The sequence below is a fragment of the Phyllobates terribilis genome, unplaced genomic scaffold (assembly GCF_046119375.1).
Source record: "Phyllobates terribilis strain yellow unplaced genomic scaffold, ASM4611937v1 Scaffold_7__3_contigs__length_470593459, whole genome shotgun sequence".
Lineage (NCBI taxonomy): Eukaryota > Metazoa > Chordata > Amphibia > Anura > Dendrobatidae > Phyllobates > Phyllobates terribilis.
In genome coordinates this window covers 254,600,422-254,619,357 of record NW_027362767.1, presented here as the reverse complement: position 1 = coordinate 254,619,357, position 18,936 = coordinate 254,600,422, and the positions used below count along the sequence as shown (strand labels likewise).

The window sequence follows — 18,936 nt, the reverse complement described above, 5'->3', positions numbered from 1 at the left end:
TGTAGTTCTGTGCTGGTGCCTGAGGTGGGTCACTGTTGCGCGATATCTTCCTGTGACATGCCACAGATATGCAGCCAGGGCTGCTCCAGCTGTGTTAGCACTAAATCCATCCTCTGCGGGTGTTCAGGGCAGGTAGCTGAGAAGACAATGATGTTGGTGAGGTAGATATGGTTCCCTGGACACAATATCTTAGTTTCTCGAAAGTCAAGTAACTGATAGAGCACACGCTAAAGGAGAACCGAATATGATCAAATACCATAATGGCTGCTCCCGATCCTAATGAAGGAGCCTTCTGGACACTTACCTTTTCATTGGATTGTTCCTGCCTTAGGACGGACTGGAAGCTCCTGGACCCCAATGCAAAATCAGTAAATGGGCCCCATCTAACAAGTGACATTTATAATAAGGGGACTTGTGAAGAGCGCCGTCCTGGAGTAACGAGCCTTATAGGTCTTACAATGCTCCTCTGGGAATTTATATGCGCAAATCACGCCTTCAGAAAGACTGAGGACAAGAACTGTAGTGCTGTCTATTTGGGGCAGTATATCGACCCTTTAATGAGCCTTGCTGCATTACTTAGGATAAAAAGCCAAACCAGACACTCCATTTACAGACATGTGTTTCGGGTGTTGCCCCTCCTCAGGGAAAAGCAGGAGACCTGATTTGACTGGGGGGACAGGCCTCTGGCAAGCTAGGCACTCTCCACAAGGAGAAACGGTCCTCTTAAACCACCTGTCAGAGGCCTCTCATCCAGCCAAACAGTCCTCTTGCTTTATACTGATGAGGGGCAAACACCTTGACACATGTTTCTGGAAAAGTAGTGTCTGGTTTGAATTTTTATCCTAGGTCATGTGGCAAGGCTGATTAAAGGGTCGATATTGAGTTTTAGGGTGCATTCCCAAGATTTGCTGCGGTTTTGACGCTGCATATTTTTGCAGTGTCAAACTCGCAGCGTCCAGATGTTACAGCATAGTGGATGGGGTTTGTAGAAATCCCATGTCCACTATGCGTCTCCGTGCTCCTGCTGATCATCCGTAGACATGGTCATGCGGTGCGTCTTTCCAGACCGCAGCATGTCAATTTCACTTGTGTGTCCACTTGTGGACTTTCCCCATAGATTTGCAACAGTGAGGAAAATCCGCAGGTGAAAGAAGAAAAATGCAAGTCCACTCATTTGCATAATGAGGGTGGAAGTGGTGCGGATGTCCTGCAGCGGGGCCACAGTGGGTCCTGAGAGTGGGAACGTATCCTCATAATTACTACTTCCAATAGGTGGCGCTCCTCCTTACACATATATGATAGTGACAAATTCTTAAAAGGGGCTTTATGGCTTGCTCATGCCCCAGGACAGGTGTGTGCCAGCCACCTCTGCACGTGCTCCTGATTATAGATTAGGGAAATGGTCGTTTTTACATTAAAAAAGCCCAATTATCCTAATTACAGGAATTCCTTATTAAGGGGGTTCTCCAATTCATTGGGGTAGATGAATGTAATAGTGTCACACTCCTGTCACCCAGAGACAAGACCTGATGCCTCATTCTCCTCTGTGGTGGAGGCTCACGGGATTATCGCCCATGCTGGGGAAGATTATTGCAAACCCCAAGCTTGAAGGAGTTTTCTATTCACTGACAGAAACCAGAGATGATGAAAATGGTGAAGAACTGAAACATGAATTATATTAAATAATATAGTCACAGTTATGAAAACCAGTTCTGAGGAGCTGACAGCCCAGAGCGCCTCATAACCTGATGCTAATGGCGGAGCAGTGTGCAGCTTCTCGCTTTCCCTCTATTGTGAAATCCTCATTCTCTACTCGGAGCTTTCTGCTGGGAGTTGTAGTTTCACAACAGCTGGAGATTCACTGGACTCAAAAGACACCCGGAACTCAGAGAACCTGAACCTTATTTCCGGGAGGGCGATATTCAGTGCTGGACAGGAAGTGACGTTGTTGTGGCTGCGTCTGAAGCGGAAGTGTCCTGGATTTGATTGCAGAGCCCGGGACGGTTTGTGTGCAGCAGTTAGGGCGCTCCGGAGCGGGGCACCGGCCCTGAGCAGTCTGTGGCCCGGCCCTAAGCGGTCTGTGCCCCCAGTGTGGAGGGAAGAGCAGCGCTCAGGATGTTCGCGGGGTTGCAGGGGCTCGAGATCGCCAATGGGGAGGATCTGAAGGAGACGCTGACCAACTGCACGGAGCCCCTGAAAGCCATAGAGCAGTTCCAGGTACTGGCCGTCCTTCCACCAACTCCGGGCCCGTCCTCGCCCTCCAGCCCCCCCTTCCCGGGCCCGCCCTCGCCCTCCAGCCCCCCCTTCCCGGGCCCGCCCTCGCCCTCCAGCCCCCCCTTCCCGGGCCCGCCCTCGCCCTCCAGCCCCCCCTTCCCGGGCCCGCCCTCGCCCTCCAGCCCCCCCTTCCCGGGCCCGCCCTCGCCCTCCAGCCCCCCCTTCCCGGGCCCGCCCTCGCCCTCCAGCCCCCCCTTCCCGGGCCCGCCCTCGCCCTCCAGCCCCCCCTTCCCGGGCCCGCCCTCGCCCTCCAGCCCCCCCTTCCCGGGCCCGCCCTCGCCCTCCAGCCCCCCCTTCCCGGGCCCGCCCTCGCCCTCCAGCCCCCCCTTCCCGGGCCCGCCCTCGCCCTCCAGCCCCCCCTTCCCGGGCCCGCCCTCGCCCTCCAGCCCCCCCTTCCCGGGCCCGCCCTCGCCCTCCAGCCCCCCCTTCCCGGGCCCGCCCTCGCCCTCCAGCCCCCCCTTCCCGGGCCCGCCCTCGCCCTCCAGCCCCCCCTTCCCGGGCCCGCCCTCGCCCTCCAGCCCCCCCTTCCCGGGCCCGCCCTCGCCCTCCAGCCCCCCCTTCCCGGGCCCGCCCTCGCCCTCCAGCCCCCCCTTCCCGGGCCCGCCCTCGCCCTCCAGCCCCCCCTTCCCGGGCCCGCCCTCGCCCTCCAGCCGAAATGTGAAGCACTGTGCGCAAAGCGAAACGTTGCCACATGGACTAATAAATAATGTGTGTATATATGTGTATAACACACACACACGAGCGCTTTATATACAGGTCAAGTAAACATGAATCATTTTATTAAACTGACATAGAAGCCAGAATAAATATATCAAACGCCACAGAAGAGGCAAATGGTGGATATGCCTGGATGTAAACATACAAATCTCAGTCATATACTGTGTACATAGTGAGAACAATTGCTCTATATAAAAATGTGTATTTAACTATATATGTGTGTACAAAAATGTATTTATCAACATTTACCAAACTCTTATACACCTACATAATGTATACACAGCAGTCACTGTATCGCTGGTATAATGTATATACAGGGTGGGCCATTTATATGGATACCCCTAAATTAAATGGGAATGGTTGGTGATATCAACTTCCTGTTTGTGGCACATTAGTATATGGGAGGGGGGAAACTTTTCCAGATGGGTGGTGACCATGGTGGCCATTTTGAAGTCGGCCATTTTGGATCCAACTTTATTTTTTTCAATGGGAAGAGGGTCATGTGACACATCAAACTTATTGAGAATTTCATAAGAAAAACAATGGTGTTCTTGGTTTTAACCTAACTTTATTCTTTCATGAGTTTTTTTACAAGTTTATGACCACGTATAAAATGTGTTCAAAGTGCTGCCCATTGTGTTAGCTTGTCAATGCAACCCTCTACTCCCACTCTTGACACACTAATAGCAACACTGCAGAAGAAATGTTAGCACAAGCTTCCAGTATCCGTTGTTTCAGATGCTGCACATCTCGTATCTTGATGGTATGGTGTCTTGATGGTATGGTGTGGTATGTGGGGTACAAAGATAGTGAGTGGGGCCATTCTTCATCAATGGAAACCTCAATGCCACTGGATATCTGAAATTGCTACATGATGATGTGTTGCCCTCTTTATGCACTGAAGATGGCACGTTCCCTGAGTTTTTCCAACAAGATGGTGTACCACCACATTATGGGTGTAAGGTCTGAGCATTGCTACATGAACAGTTTCCTGGAAAGTGGATTGGTCGTCGTGGGCCAGTTGAATGGCCACCAAGGTCTCCCGATCTGACCCCCTTAGACATTTATCTCTGGGGTCATCTGAAGGCAATTGTCTATGCTGTGAAGATATGAGATGTGCAGCATCTGAAACAACGGATACTGGAAGCCTGTGCTAGCATTTCTTCTGCGGTGTTGCGATCAGTGTGTCAAGAGTGGGAGAAGAGGGTTGCCTTGACAATCCAACACAATGGGCAGCACTTTGAACACATTTTATAAGTGGTCACAAAATTGTAAAAAACTCATGAAAGAATAAAGTTATGTTAAAACCAAGCACACCATAGTTTCTTCTTATGAAATTCTCAATAAGTTTGTGTCACATGACCCTCTTCACTTTGAAAAAAATAAAGTTGGATCCAAAATGCCTGACTTCAAAATGGCCACCATCATCACCACCCATCTGGAAAAGTTTCCCCCCTCCCATATACTAATGTGCCACAAACAGGAAGTTGATATCACCAACCATTGATTTCACCAGCAACCATTCCCATTTAATTTAGGTGTATCCATATAAATGGCCCACCCTGTAGATTGCTGTATACACGTTATATGGCTGATACTGACTACTGGCAGTATCACCTATGTAATGTATAAACAGTTGCAGTATTGCCTATATAGAAATCTATATACATTATATACAGTACAGACCAAAAGTTTGGACACACCTTCTCATTTAAAGATTTTTCTGTATTTTCATGACTATGAAAATTGTACATTCACACTGAAGGCACCAAAACTATGAATTAACCCATGTGGAATTATATACTTAACAAAAAAAGTGTGAAACAACTGAAAATATGTCTTATATTCTAGGTTCTTCAAAGTAGCCACCTTTTGCTTTGATGACTGCTTTGCACACTCTTGGCATTCTCTTGATGAGCTTCAAGAGGTAGTCACCGGAAATGGTTTTCACTTCACAGGTGTTTCCTGTCATGATTTCTTGCCTTATAAATGGGGTTGGGACCATCAGTTGTGTTGTGCAGATGTCTGGTGGATACACAGCTGATAGTCCTACTGAATAGACTGTTAGAATTTGTATTATGGCAAGAAAAAAGCAGCTAAGTAAAGAAAAACGAGTGGCCATCATTACTTTAAGAAATGAAGGTCAGTCAGTCCGAAAAATTATGAAAACTTTGAATGTGTCCCCAAGTGCAGTTGCAAAAACCATCAAGCGCTACAAAGAAACTGGCTCACATGAGGACCGCCCCAGGAAAGGAAGACCAAGAGTCACCTCTGCTTCTGAGGATAAGTTTATCCGAGTCACCAGCCTCAGAAATCACAGGTTAACAGCAGCTCAGATTAGAGACCAGGTCAATGCCACACAGAGTTCTAGCAGCAGACACATCTCTACAACAACTGTTAAGAGGAGACTTTGTGCAGCAGGCCTTCATGGTAAAATAGCTGCTAGGAAACCACTGCTAAGGACAGGCAACAAGCAGAAGAGACTTGTTTGGGCTAAAGAACACAAGGAATGGACATTAGACCAGTGGAAATCTGTGCTTTGGTCTGATGAGTCCAAATTTGAGATCTTTGGTTCCAACCACCGTGTCTTTGTGCGACGCAGAAAAGGTGAACGGATGGACTCTACATGCCTGGTCCCCACCGTGAAGCATGGAGGAGGAGGTGTGATGGTGTGGGGGTGCTTTGCTGGTGACACTGTTGGGGATTTATTCAAAATTGAAGGCATACTGAACCAGCATGGCTGCCACAGCATATTGCAGCGGCATGCTATTCCATCTGGTTTGCGTTTAGTTGGGCCTTCATATATTTTTCAACAGGACAATGACCCCAAACACACCTCCAGGCTGTGTAAGGGCTATTTGACCAAGAAGGAGAGTGATGGGGTGCTACGCCAGATGACCTGGCCTCCACAGTCACCAGACCTGAACCCAATCGAGATGGTTTGGGGTGAGCTGGACCGCAGAGTGAAGGCAAAAGGGCCAACAAGTGCTAAGCATCTCTGGGAACTCCTTCAAGATTGTTGGAAGACCATTTCCGGTGACTACCTCTTGAAGCTCATCAAGAGAATGCCAAGAGTGTGCAAAGCAGTCATCAAAGCAAAAGGTGGCTACTTTGAAGAACCTAGAATATAAGACATATTTTCAGTTGTTTCACACTTTTTTGTTAAGTATATAATTCCACATGTGTTAATTCATAGTTTTGATGCCTTCAGTGTGAATGTACAATTTTCATAGTCATGAAAATGCAGAAAAATCTTTAAATGAGAAGGTGTGTCCAAACTTTTGGTCTGTACTGTAGGTGATATTGCGACTGCTGTTTATACATAAAAAAATTTCCATCTTGGGACTCGCCCAGATCCCTGAGATGAGGGGAGGGTGGAGAACCGCAGCGGGTCCAGCATAGGGCGACGGTCATCGGGCATGTAGAGGAGCAGGATCCCTGTGACTGGTGAGCAGAAGGCTAATTCTGCCCACAAAAAGACCTTCTGACGCTGTTACTGGCCAGCGTCAGACAGAGCGCTGTGCATGCCTCAGCGGCCTTTGTTAGAGCGAACCTCTAAGCAGGAGTTTTAAAGGGCCGGTGGGCCTGTTTGCAAGTCGATGCCATTTGCCCACCTTGGCAGACTGCCACTCTGGGCTGGCCGATCCTCCTGTCGGCACCTGGCCCCTCCTTTTGTCCGCTGCCTGACCTCTATGCTGATACTTTGTCGTTCTGGCTGGTCCTCTATCACCTGCCTCCCGGGCCCCTCTTCCTGTCTGCCACTTTCCCCCCGTGCCAATGCCCATGTCCTTTTGGCCGGTGCTGTATCACCTGCCCCTCCTGTCCGCTGCCTGCCCCCTGTGCTGATGCCGCTGTCCTTCTGGCCGATGCTGTATCACCTGCCCAGCCCCTTTTCTGTATATTCTGACCACGTGTCCTTCTGATGTCTGTTGTGTCCTCTGAGATGATATTTGTCAGTTCATCCAGTCATGTTTTGTCCCTTCAGACAGAGAATGGCGTCCTGTTGCCATCGCTGCAGTCAGCGCTCCCGTTCCTGGATCTTCACAGCATCCCCCGGCTCGAGTTCCATCAGACCGTATTCGATGAACTAAGGGAGAAGTTACTGGAGAGAGTGTCGGCCATCGCATCCGAAGGGAAAGACGGGGACAGGTCTGTGACGCTGCAGGTTATTTCCAAATCGCCAGTAATGTCTGACTGCACATGTTGGGAATGACGGTCGCTTACTGCAGCTCCTGGGAGTCTTATGTCCCTGCAGATTTGTGTCTGGCTGTAATGGTGACTGCATTTCTCTGTATCCTGCTCTCCAAGGAGCAGAGATGCCCAAGAAACTGCATTGAGACCATACAAACTAAAATGTTTTTGGTATTTAAAGGGACATTCACCCTAGAATGAAGCCTACTGGTATATTGGAATTTATTAATAATGATCATTTAATTTTTATTGTAAAGGTACAGTAAATTGGAGGAGTTGCTGGAGAAGTCGTTCCCATTGGTAAAGATGCCGTCCATCCAGCCCGTGGTGATGTGTGTAATGAAGCACCTGCCCAAGGTGACGTAACCGCCGTGTAAATAGGTTTTCCAGACGGTTTGATGACTTCTCCTGACCTGTTTGCCCATCCCCTGGTTTGTATATCAGGTGCCTGAGAAGAAGCTGAAGCTGGTGATGGCAGACAAGGGTCTGTATAAAGCCTGCGCTGTGGAGGTGAAGCGGCAGATTTGGCAGGATAACCAGGCTCTGTTCGGTGACGAGGTGTCGCCTCTGCTGAAGCAGTACATCCTGGAGAAGGAGAACATACTGCTCAGCAGCGACCTTTCCGTCCTGCACAACTTCTTCAGCCTCTCCCCAAAGACAAGACGGCAGGGGGAGGTGAGAGCCCAAGTCTGGGAATACAATTTATATTGATTTATCTATTTTTTTAATCGGGTTGTGCATAAAGCTAGGATAAAACTCATGTGGCCACTTTAACAGCTGTAAGTAGTAGGTTGTCACCTTTTGAAAATGCAGCTCTCTCCTGTAGCAAAGTATGTTGGCAAAGGTAGCATTAGAGAGAAGCACATGGATCACTATCTTTATCGTCTATTGCAGATTGTGTTATATCTGCAGACTTTGATGTATTTGGTAATTTGGATCTCCTCTAGGTTTCTGACAGCACTTCTCCCGACTCCTGCTGTCGTCAGAAGCTCTCAGTAGTGCAGCCTCAGGCTTTGAGCCTGTTAAAATTATAAGATTTTAGGAAAATATTAATACCCAGATGACTTTTATAAAGTGATTATCCAGTTGAGAAAGTCTGCACAAAAACAGGCTATTAGAGGTGGGTGCTGTAGTTCCAGATCTTCACCACAGTTGAGAGCAGTTACTCAGAGCGACTCCATCTCTGGAGGACCCTCCCTGTCCTGCATTACGCAGACAACCCATAGATTTCAGGTGCCTTTGTGTTATACCTTGCTGTGATGTCATGGGCAGCACGGGGGCTCAGTAGTTTGCAGAGTCCATTTGTTGTATGTGCTGGGTTTCTGATCCACCCAAATCTTATATTTTGCAGTAGAATCCCCCCCTAATGTTTTCCTTCCTCTCCCCCATTAGGTGGTTCATAAACTGACTCAGATGATTGGGAAGAATGTGAAGCTGTATGACATGGTGCTGCAGTTCCTGCGCACTCTTTTCTTAAGGACTCGAAATGTTCACTACTGCACCCTGCGGGCCGAGCTCCTCATGTCCTTACATGACCTGGATGTCAGTGAGATCTGCTCAGTGGATCCCTGTCACAAGGTACATGAGCGCCGTAGTGTTTTATGTGACCTTTCCCTCACCTTGTTTTATAAATGAAGAAAAGTTTAAAGGGCTTGGTCATCAACATCTGATGGGTGGGGTCCGTCACCCGAACCCTCTACTATTCACCCGTTTGCAGCTCTGGCAGCAGCCAGTTGTTAACCGTATATGGACACTGTGCTGCCCCGGCTGCGGACGTGAATGGGAGCTGAGTTGCAGTATTTTAAATATTACTCTCCTATCTGAGAATAGCCAAGTCCTGGTATACCCCTATAAGAAGCCTCTATAGAGGTAATGAATCCTTAATGTCAGCCCCCTATGACCCTCACAATTTATAACTCATCTCTACCAGATGCCATAATCCAGATTGGTGTTCTCCAGTCTGCTTATTGACTGTTTCTTGTCTTCAGTTTCAGCTATGACCAATGACTTGAAATGATCTATGCTAGAAAATGCTATACAGGATGTCTCAAAAGTTCCCTTTCCCCCATGCTTTACACTGTAGCTCTGTATGTTTGGCTATGCTCAGCAGGAAGTCAGTTCATGTTGACATAATTTCCATTACAACAAGTGCAGAATGATTAAAAAAAGCAGTAGTTCCAGGGCTCAACGACCATGCTTTATCCTGAAGCTTTGTTTTTTCAAATTGAGAATTACAAGTAGCATCAGTCAGGGAGACTACTGAATATCTGTGAGCTGCTTAATGTATTCATGTAATGTACTAAGGAAAATGAGCCTTATAGAGGGGAAAGCTCCTGAGCAGCAGTATTTCATGTGTTTATTTGGGGCAGTTCACCTGGTGCCTGGACGCCTGCATCCGAGAGAAGTTCGTGGACGCAAAGAGAGCGCGGGAATTACAGGGATTTCTTGATGGAGTGAAGAAGGGTCAAGAGCAGGTTCTGGGGTGAGGCCAGCACAACGTGCAATCCTTGTCTGTAGTCGCTGTGCCTCCGGCGTCGTGTCATCCCCCTTCTCTCTCCTGTATGTGACAGGGATTTGTCCATGATCCTGTGCGACCCATTCGCCATCAACACTTTAGCCCTGAGCACCATCCGGAACCTACAAGAGCTGATCAGCCAAGAATCCCTCCCGAGGGTGAGTGACGTACACTGCCCCTCACAAGGTGGCTTTGCAGGGTGACACATATGGATTTCTTTTCACTGCTCATTGCCCTTAGACATGATTGACACTGTTTGATGCAGCCGGGTCAGAATTTGTGCAGTGTCCTCACTTCTTGCTAAACATATGAGTCATATGAAGAAGGAGATTAGCAGATGTACTTGTGTGTCATAGATTTTATCATTTTACTGAATTTTCGGCCTGCGTGTTGTGCAGTAATTTTCTATGGCCAGCAGATGTTGCCATTGTTGTCCATGGATGGTGATACCTCCGGCATTTCTCTGTTTCCTTCTAAGCTGATGTTATTTCTCTTGACCTTTTATGTAACTTTTATAATGTCTGCATTGGTTTTGCTTTGCAGGACAACCACGAATTGCATTTGCTTCTTCGAATGCTTTCGCTGGGGCATGGAGCCTGGGACATGATAGACAGTCAGGTGTTCAAGGAACCCAAGCTGGTAAGAAAGAGCACGAGAGCACGCAATATCTCCTCAGTAGCATTTCTGTTATTCCTGGCATCAGAAAGTTTCTTGTAGCCACCCAAAAGGGCAAGTAAAGACCCCAATATAATGTCCAATATACACTGGGCACAACTTGGCCAAAAACGAAGTGTCTCTTACCTAATTTCCCCAACCAAGACTTCAGTAGGTTGCATAAAAAGAAAAGGAGGATTGTGGCTAAATAATAATTTCTTCCTTTCTTCCTCTTCTCCTTAATCGTGTCTCACCAGTGTATTATTCCTTCCTCCAGGATTCGGAGGTGATCACCAGATTCTTGCCTCTCCTGATGTCTTTAGTAGTAGATGACTACACGTTCAATGTAGAACACAAGTTACCTACAGAAGAGAAAGTGCCGGTCACGTACCCCAACACCCTGCCGGATGTCTTCACCAAGTGAGTTAGGGGCAGGGTTAAAGGGGACGTCTCATCATAACTTTATAATTTAGTGATGGCAGACACTATAGCAGCTTTATACAAGGGCTGGATGATTTCCTCAGCACACCTAACACTGTGGGTTATAGATAATTTAGTAACAAAGAATTCATTTGTGGCGAAAGATTGAACTTGATAGACCTAGGTCTTTTTTCAACCTATGAACCTAGAACAACTCCCTCTTTGCTCTCAGGAATGGCGGGATGTTTAATTTCACTGTTTGCTGCTGTTCCCTGGGTTTGTTCCTTCTCTGCAGCCGGAGAGGTGGCCGGTTACACACAGCTCTTGCAGGCTCTTTTCTAGAGAGCTTGTACTCGCAGCATCTCTGAGTCTGTCTGGATCACTGTATGCAACCAGCTTCAGTTCCCCCAGTGCTCCTCCGGCCCAGCAGAAGCAAAGCTGCCTCTACTAGCCGCATCAGTGATTGCACAATTCGGGTCAGCGGTGCGACCATGCCGCTGGTCTGGATTATTATCAAGAAGGAAGACTGGAGGTAGAGGAGCGATGAAACCCCTTTCTGGTTATGTCACTGATGTGTTATTCTTAGTGCCGGGTCGTAGGGGCTGCCTCTGGTGTACTCTGAACCCCTCAGACCCTGCACTAGGTATAAATATTTTGCCTAGAGTGTCCTTATATCTAATATAGCTCTATCCTGATTAGTATGTTTTTTGCTGATCTGTGTGATGTCTGTCTCTCAGGTTTCTGCAGGAGAACAGAATTGCCTGTGAGGTAGGACTCTATTACCTGCTGCACATCACAAAGCAGAGGAATAAGAACTCACTGCTGCGCCTGCTGCCCGCCATCAGTAAGTGCAGCTCTTACCATTTATAGTCTTGTAATTTGAAAAGTCAGAATTTTACAAATTTGAATTGATGAGAAACCATATCCAACGCATTACAGCAATATGGTGATGGGGTCTGTATAGTGTGGTCCCGAGAGCTTCTGTATAAAGACCTGATAACCTGGCTCCACGGCTGGTGTTTGCTGGGATCTGAAGATTATGGAAGTCTTTATGCACCTGTCTCTTCATGGTAGCACATATGCTGAGGTATACACACACTATAATGTGTACTGGTCTCTAGTAGCTCCTGTAGTGTGTGTGTGTATATATAGAATATATATGTGTCTGTCTCCCGACAAGTTATTAGTGTTGCTCACCTCCCAATGCAGTGTCAGTGGACAGCCCCTTTAAGACATACATATTTTGTGTGCTCACAGTTGCCCCTCACTTGCACATTGGAAGCTGTAGACTCTCATCTGCGCCACTCACCTCCCAATGAAGTGGCAGCAGACAACCCCTTTAAGTTTCTTGTTATGGAAACTATTAAAGGGCCATCCATGCTCCCAATTGATCGCACTGACAATATTTTCTTGTTTGCAGAGGAGACCTACAATGACACAGCGTTCACAGACATCTTCCTGCACCTCTTCACCAGTAACCTGACGCTGCTGTCGGAGGAGTTTGGCTCAGAAGACTTTTGCAGCCACATATTTGATGGTTTCTTCCTTGTTGCCCTCACCAAGTAAGCAGCGCCCCTTATTATCATCGATGCCCCGGCCCAGAGCCCGGCAGCTGCCGTCACACTGATAAAGCCTGGTGCTCAGGACAGGCGATTGCTGGATTGTCAGACATTTTCTGGGATGTTTGTTGGTCCAACAAGTCAGTTTTGCTTACTTTTATGCTAGGAGGTCTTTTAGTCTGCTTTTGTAAGATGGAAATGAAGAGATCTCTGAAATCAGCAACAATTACAATTCTGGAGCGGATTTCCTTAGGACTCTTTATGTTGTGCTCTTCCTTTTTTGTCCTGCCTGGAATGGTATAAATTGCCATCTGGGCATTACCAATCCCTTTTTATTTATTTTTAAGTAGCATATGTTCCTACAAAGTCTGCAGGGATTGGACTGATAATAGGCTTGGTAATGCCCAGTTTTCAGTGCATTTCCAGGAGGAATAACTGTGAAACGGCTCAGTGTGAAGTTGTACAAAATCATGTTTCAGCACTGCTGTGTTTATGGGGATGCTGACGTTTCTCTCCTTAAAGAGAACCAATGACCCCCACCCCCCTGCTGGTCCTACATTGTGATGTGTTATAGTCGCAATCTTCTGAGATCTGAAAATGTCAATAATCCTCCTCCTGTGAACCCAACACAGCAAACACCACATGAATTTACTTTCCTCATGGACGGAAAATTCCTCCCGCGTGTCCCGAATAGAGTCAATGTTTGCCCGGCGTCATGATAAGTTTGGGTCGGGCTGTTTCCATCAGGCGGCCCAGGTATTTCTCATGGTGCTGTGTTTCAGGAGAGGTCATCCACTCTGTCATCTCTGACAAGGACAGATGCTGTGCCCTGTGCACCATGTGAAATACTGGCAGCCATGTTGGCAAGAACAGTGTTCCCAAACTCAAGTCCAACAAAAAAAGGTTCCTAATTACTCCAGGGATGATGTCATTGTGATCGGCGGCTTGTGCATTGCCGCAGATGTTCTCTCTATAGGACGACTCCAGTCATGACCTGTTGGGAGGAACCTGAGGACTGGAGTTGGGAAATGCTGGGGGTTCAGGTTCATTAAAAAAATGGATTTCCTATAGAAATGTAATGGAAGAGTTTTCTAAAATTTTTGGAGAAGATCTTCAAAAATTTCTGTGCTCACAAAGCCTTAGACAGTGCATCCATAGCCACCAGACTGTTACCGCTCTAATGGCACAGAAGAGGGAGTAGCTCGGCTGCGGTCAGGCCACGTGTCCAATCACATCTTAGTCAGACTTTTCTAAAAGTACATGGTGAGGTTATGGTGAAATACTCTGCACTGCCTCACGGTGGCAGCACACACAAGAAATAGCGCTGCAATTATTGTGTAGAACTAAAAGGGTAACTAGTCTAAAAAAAAGTTTTGAAAAGTTAGTGGTATATTGTTTTTATTTTTTATTTTTTTTTACCTGAATACTAGAATAACAAATTTGTATTTGTAGAAAGGAAAACATTCACAGACACGTCCTTCGCCTGCTGCTTCACCTCCACCACAAAGTGGCACCTCCCAAACTGGAAACTTTACAGAAAGCCCTGGAACCTACCAAAACAGTAAGTAGGAGAGTATAGGGTCCATTAATGTTAAATGTGTCCAAATAGTGTAGAAAGCGCCTCATGCGTGCCTGCCCCTTCCCTTACAGAGTGGAGAGGCCGTGAAGGAGCTTTATACCCAGCTAAGTGAGAAGCTCCAGCAGAAGAAAGCCAGCCCCCCTGCCGCAGAACCGGAGCCTGCAGCCATGGACCTGCCTCTACACAACATGCCCACACCTCCGGTGGTGTAATATCAGCCATGGTACCACGATTGGTGTATAGTGATGGACATGGTCAGGGGCCCAAACATTCTGTGATCCAGAAGCCCATGTCAGGCAGCTGCTCTGCATCACAGATTATGAGGGTGAAGGGGAAATGGAGCTGAGGGCCGTGCCCTGCACGGGGCTGGTGACTGCCCTATAACTGTAATACTCCCTGCCTGCTCCAGGTCTATGAGCGGTGTAATAGGATGGCATTAGCTGCTGCCCGGGTACGGCCAGTATGGCGGTAGTGGAGTCAGCACAGAACACACTTTTGCTTTGAGTCAAAATATAGTTTTTATTTTTACCAAATAGAAATAAACCTTCTTACGATGCATCAAGGAGGCAAAAATGTATCAAGACAACACCAGCCACGTTTCTTACAGCAGGTAAGATCACAATAAAGATATAGGATTTATTAATATCGCAGTCCCTGTCCTGCATACACTAAGGACCATCATAAAGGGATGTTATAGTGTGCGCATAGCAGTGATGTCACATTATACACTAGTGCTGTCACATATCTGTATTCTACCTGGGACACTCCAGGTCCGCTGTGGCTGCATTATAGCCATATGAACGTTCAGTCGGTGAGGGTCTCGCTCTGAGTCCTTCACTTATTGGGAGTACAGGGCTCTGCTGACCCTGATTCTCAACTCCATTTATGTGGGTGGAGAGGCGGCCATGCTTGTGTGCGCCCCCCGCTCATTGAAACTCATGGGAGCTGCAGAGAGACGTTTCATAGGTCCTAAAATCAAGAGCTGGGAAAACAGCTTTACCGCAGATCTGCACCAAAGCTTTCAGATCTTGTTGCCGATTTCCTGCAGGAAGAGAACAACAAAATGTTCTGCCACTCCTCACATTATTTCCACAACCTCCTGTTGTGACATTTCATCCATGTTACCGCTACAACCTCTGATGTACCGACACCAACATGGAAACACTGCCAAGAGGAGAAAATGGCCATTATTGTGGATTCTGACATTTGCATTATGGAAATTCTGCAATGAAACAACATTTTTTTTCCCACAACAGAAAATGACGTAGTGCAGATATAAAAACAAAGCAAAAAGCACTGCAGGTTGTATATACCCACAGCATGTGGATGAGAATTATAGTTTCTCATCCACTTTGCTATTAGTGTGAATTGGGCCAAACATCCAGACCTGAACATCTGCATCATTTCCAATAAATGGGACAAGTTGTTAAAGGGGTTGTTCACTACTTGGATAACTTGTTCTTTAACGGTACGAGGCCTTATTGACAAAACATCTTACACTCTCCACCCAGACTGACGTCGTTCCAGCGATGTTGGCACCGGATCTGCCAGGACTCAAGTGAGCGCTGAAAGCAATTGGCATCCACTAATGGGCTGGTTAGGTCACACTTCCCTCAGTCATACGGGGTAGGTGTGAGCTCTGCAGCGTGAGTTTTTTCCTATCAGTGGCTGCAGCACTGACGTGACATAATTTCACACGTCCCGATAGACGCGGTGTGGATGTCGCTGTAGTGGATGTCGGCAACTAAACGGGATGATAGTGTAGGCTTTTTTTTTTTTTTTTTTTTCCCTTCTCCTTTTCAATGTGGCCCTGTTTCATTAACGACTGGGTTGTCTAAGTAGTTTACAATCCCTTTAATGGCTTGCTCATACGTATTGGAAGTGCTGCAGATTTTCTGTCTTTTGTTTTAGGGCCCAATTTACAGTAACAGCAAAAATGTGGATGCGAATTTAAAATGCTCATCCACACGTCGCAGCATGTATGCGTTTTATCCTCAGGTCTTCTGCCACTGTCCAAAATGTGCAATAACAATCTTCTCTGATTAAAAAAGCAATAATGTGTTTCCCCCTTTTATTTGCTAAAGAATTTAGTACATTAAAGCTTTGATTCTGCGCTTAAAAACTTAACTTTGTGTTTTTCAGCGTCCCAATAAAAGCTTATAGGCAAAAAAATTTCACAGTTCTACAGCGTCTTCACACCGTGAAATCACATTCACTTTGCTTGGACAGCTAAACCCAGCACATTCTGCATGAAAAAATGCAGCATTACATCTTGTGGAAACGCCCCACAGGCTTTTAGGGGAGATAGAAAAGTGTTGTCCTGGTTTTAGGACGGCGCTGCTCGCACCCCTCAGATCAGTTACACTGGTATACAGGGATTTTGATGCTAACCATGTCTGAACGGTTTTATATTAACCTTTCTGATGTGGAGCGTAATAGTATGCCCCTCGTCATATTCCCCTGTTTGGTGCGGGCTTCGGCGCTGAGCCCGCACCTTTCCGGGCACATGTCAGCTGATCTATACAGCTGACATGTAGCCGCAAGTGGAATCGCGATCCACCTGCAGCTGTTACCTAATTAAATGCCGCTGTCAATCTCTGACATCGGCTTTTAACTCGTGCTTCCAGGAAGCGCGTCATTGGCCCCGCCCATGGGCGACCCCATCACATGATCACGGGTCACTGATGGATTGGCATGACAACCCAGGGTCTGCAGGAGACCCCTGTTGTTGTTATTGCCAGATTGCTATGAGTGCTGCCCAGTGGTCGGCGCTCATAGCAAGTGAGCAATTCTGCTACACACAGGCAATCTGATCATCGCCTGTATGTAGCAGAGGGGATCAGACAACTGCAGCTTCAAGTCTCCTATGGAGACTATTGAAGCAAACAAAAAGTAAAAAAAATCTAAAAGTTTTAATCACCCCCCTTTCGCTCTATTCAAAATAAAACAGTAAAAAAAAACACCCACGTACACATATTTGGTATCGCCGCACTCAGAATCGCCCGATCTATCAATATAAAAAAATAATCCAATTGGTAAACGGCATAACAAGAAAAAAAAAACTAAACGCCAGAATTACAATAACGGGCGATCAAAATATCGTATCTAACCCAAAATGGTATAAAAAAAAAAAAGTCAGCTTGGTGCACAAAAAATAAGCCCTCACACGGCTCCAGATCATGAAAAATTGAGGCGCTACGGGTCTTCAAAAATGGTGCCTTTTTTTTTTTTTAAGCAAACTTAAATAAAAAAGAACCTATACATGTTTGGTGTCTACGAACTTGTAATGACCTGGAGAATAATAATGGCAGGTCAGTTTTTGCATTCAGTGAACGTGGTAAAAAAAAAAACGGTGGAATTGCACTTTTTTTGGAATTTCTTTCCCATTTTCCAGTACATGATATGGTAAAACCAGTGATGTCGTTCAAAAGTACAACTCGTCCCGCAAAAAATAAGCCCTCACATGGCCATATTGACCGAAAAATAAAAAACTTATGGCTCTGGGAAGAAGGGGAGCAAAAAATGAAAACGCAAAAACTGAAAATGCTACGGTCATGAAGGGGTTAAAGGGGTTTTCCCCACAAACAGTTAATTTTAATCAACATTTTGATCAATAGATCTTTAATTTCCTCAATTGGATGTGTTTAACCCCTTACTTACCGGGGACGTATTAGTACGCATATTTGCGTACCCCCCTTTCAGTGAGGGCTGCTGCGCTGAGCCCTCACTGAACGGAGCACATGTCAGCTGATTCTTACAGCTGACATGTGCCCACAACAGCCGCGGGTGGAATCGCGATCCACCCGCGGCTGTTAACCAGTTAAATGCTGCTGTCAATCTCCGACAGCAGCATTTAACGCGCGCTTCCGGGTAGCGCGTCATAAGCCCCGCCCACCGGCGACCCCGTCACGTGATCGCGGGTCGCCGATGGGCGTGCATGACAACCCAGGGTCTGCAGCAGACGCCTGTGGTTGTCATGATCTTGTCGCTATGAGCGCCACCTAGTGGTCGGCGCTCATAGCACAGGACCATTTCTGCTGCATGCAGGGGACCTGCTCGTCCCCTGTATGTAGCAGAGGCGATCGGATAGTTGCTGCTTCTAGTCTCCTATGGAGACTATAGAAGCATGCAAAAAGTAAAAAAAAAAAAAAAGTTTTTAAAAATATAAAAAAAAATATAAAAGTTTAAATCACCCCCCTTTCGCCCCATTCAAAATAAAATATATTAAAAAAAACCCCACATACACATATTTGGTATCGCCGCGTTCAGAATCGCCCGATCTATCAATATAAAAAAAGAATTATTCCGATCGGTAAACGGCGTAGCGAGAAAAAAATTCTAAATGCCAGAATTACGTTTTTTGGTCGCCGTAAAATGCAATAACGGGCGATCAAAACATCGGATCTACCCCAAATGTTATCAATAAAAACGTCAGCCTGGCACGCAAAAAATAAGCCATCAACCAGCCCCAGATCACGAAAAATGGAGATGCTACGGGTCTTAGAATATGGCGCTATTTTTTTTATTTTTTTTTTTACCAAATTTTGGAATTTTTTTTCACCACTTAAATATAAAAGAACCTATACATGTTTGGTGTCTATGAACTCGTAATGACCTGTAGAATAAGAAGGGCAGGTCAGTTTTAGCATTCAGTGAACATGGTAAAAAAAATAAATAAAAAACAACTGTGGTATTGCACTTTTTTTGCAATTTTACCGCACTTGGAATTTTTTTCCCGTTTTCCCGTACAGGATATGATAAAACTAGTAATGGCGTTGAAAAGTACAACTCGTCCCGCAAAAAATAAGCCCTTACATGGCCATATTGACCAAAAAATAAAAACGCTATGGCTCTGGGAACAAGGGGAGCAAAAACGAAAAATGCTCCGGGGCTTAAGGGGTTAAAAAAAAATGTTCCTGTGCTGAGATATTCTTATAAACAGGGATGCAAAACAATATATAAGACAGAATCCGCTGTGATCCCCTACTGTCCTTTCTGTGAGGTAAAACATTGCATAAAAACAGGCA

At 46.4% G+C, this 18,936-nt stretch overlaps 1 protein-coding gene and 1 long non-coding RNA gene across 2 annotated transcripts in view; one reads left to right on the top strand and one right to left on the bottom strand.

Annotated features, from left to right (window-relative positions):
* The window catches only part of LOC141154415 (uncharacterized), a 44,385-nt gene extending 42,129 nt beyond the window's left edge, over positions 1–2,256 (bottom strand). Inside the window, exon 1 of the long non-coding RNA XR_012247436.1 lies at positions 1,901–2,256. This is a non-coding gene — a long non-coding RNA (uncharacterized lncRNA). The remainder of the gene's footprint in view (positions 1–1,900) is intronic.
* On the top strand, positions 1,907–18,114 carry NELFB (negative elongation factor complex member B). Its single transcript, XM_073640321.1, has 13 exons — positions 1,907–2,217; positions 6,977–7,140; positions 7,440–7,539; positions 7,627–7,857; positions 8,575–8,760; positions 9,552–9,664; positions 9,753–9,855; positions 10,241–10,336; positions 10,629–10,771; positions 11,509–11,615; positions 12,192–12,333; positions 13,783–13,891; positions 13,981–18,114. Exons 1-13 carry the CDS (start codon positions 2,116–2,118, stop codon positions 14,119–14,121), a joined length of 1,737 nt encoding a protein of 578 aa, XP_073496422.1. The 5' UTR covers positions 1,907–2,115; the 3' UTR covers positions 14,122–18,114.
* The last annotated feature ends 822 nt before the right edge of the window (positions 18,115–18,936 follow it).

Bases quoted from the DNA above. Each gene is read 5' to 3' on its own strand.
- NELFB (XM_073640321.1), top strand. From the start codon at position 2,116: ATGTTCGCGGGGTTGCAGGGGCTCGAGATCGCCAATGGGGAGGATCTG. The intron at 8,761-9,551 runs GTACATGAGCGC...TATTTGGGGCAG, and splicing joins CAGTGGATCCCTGTCACAAG to TTCACCTGGTGCCTGGACGC. The intron at 10,337-10,628 runs GTAAGAAAGAGC...TCCTTCCTCCAG, and splicing joins TGTTCAAGGAACCCAAGCTG to GATTCGGAGGTGATCACCAG.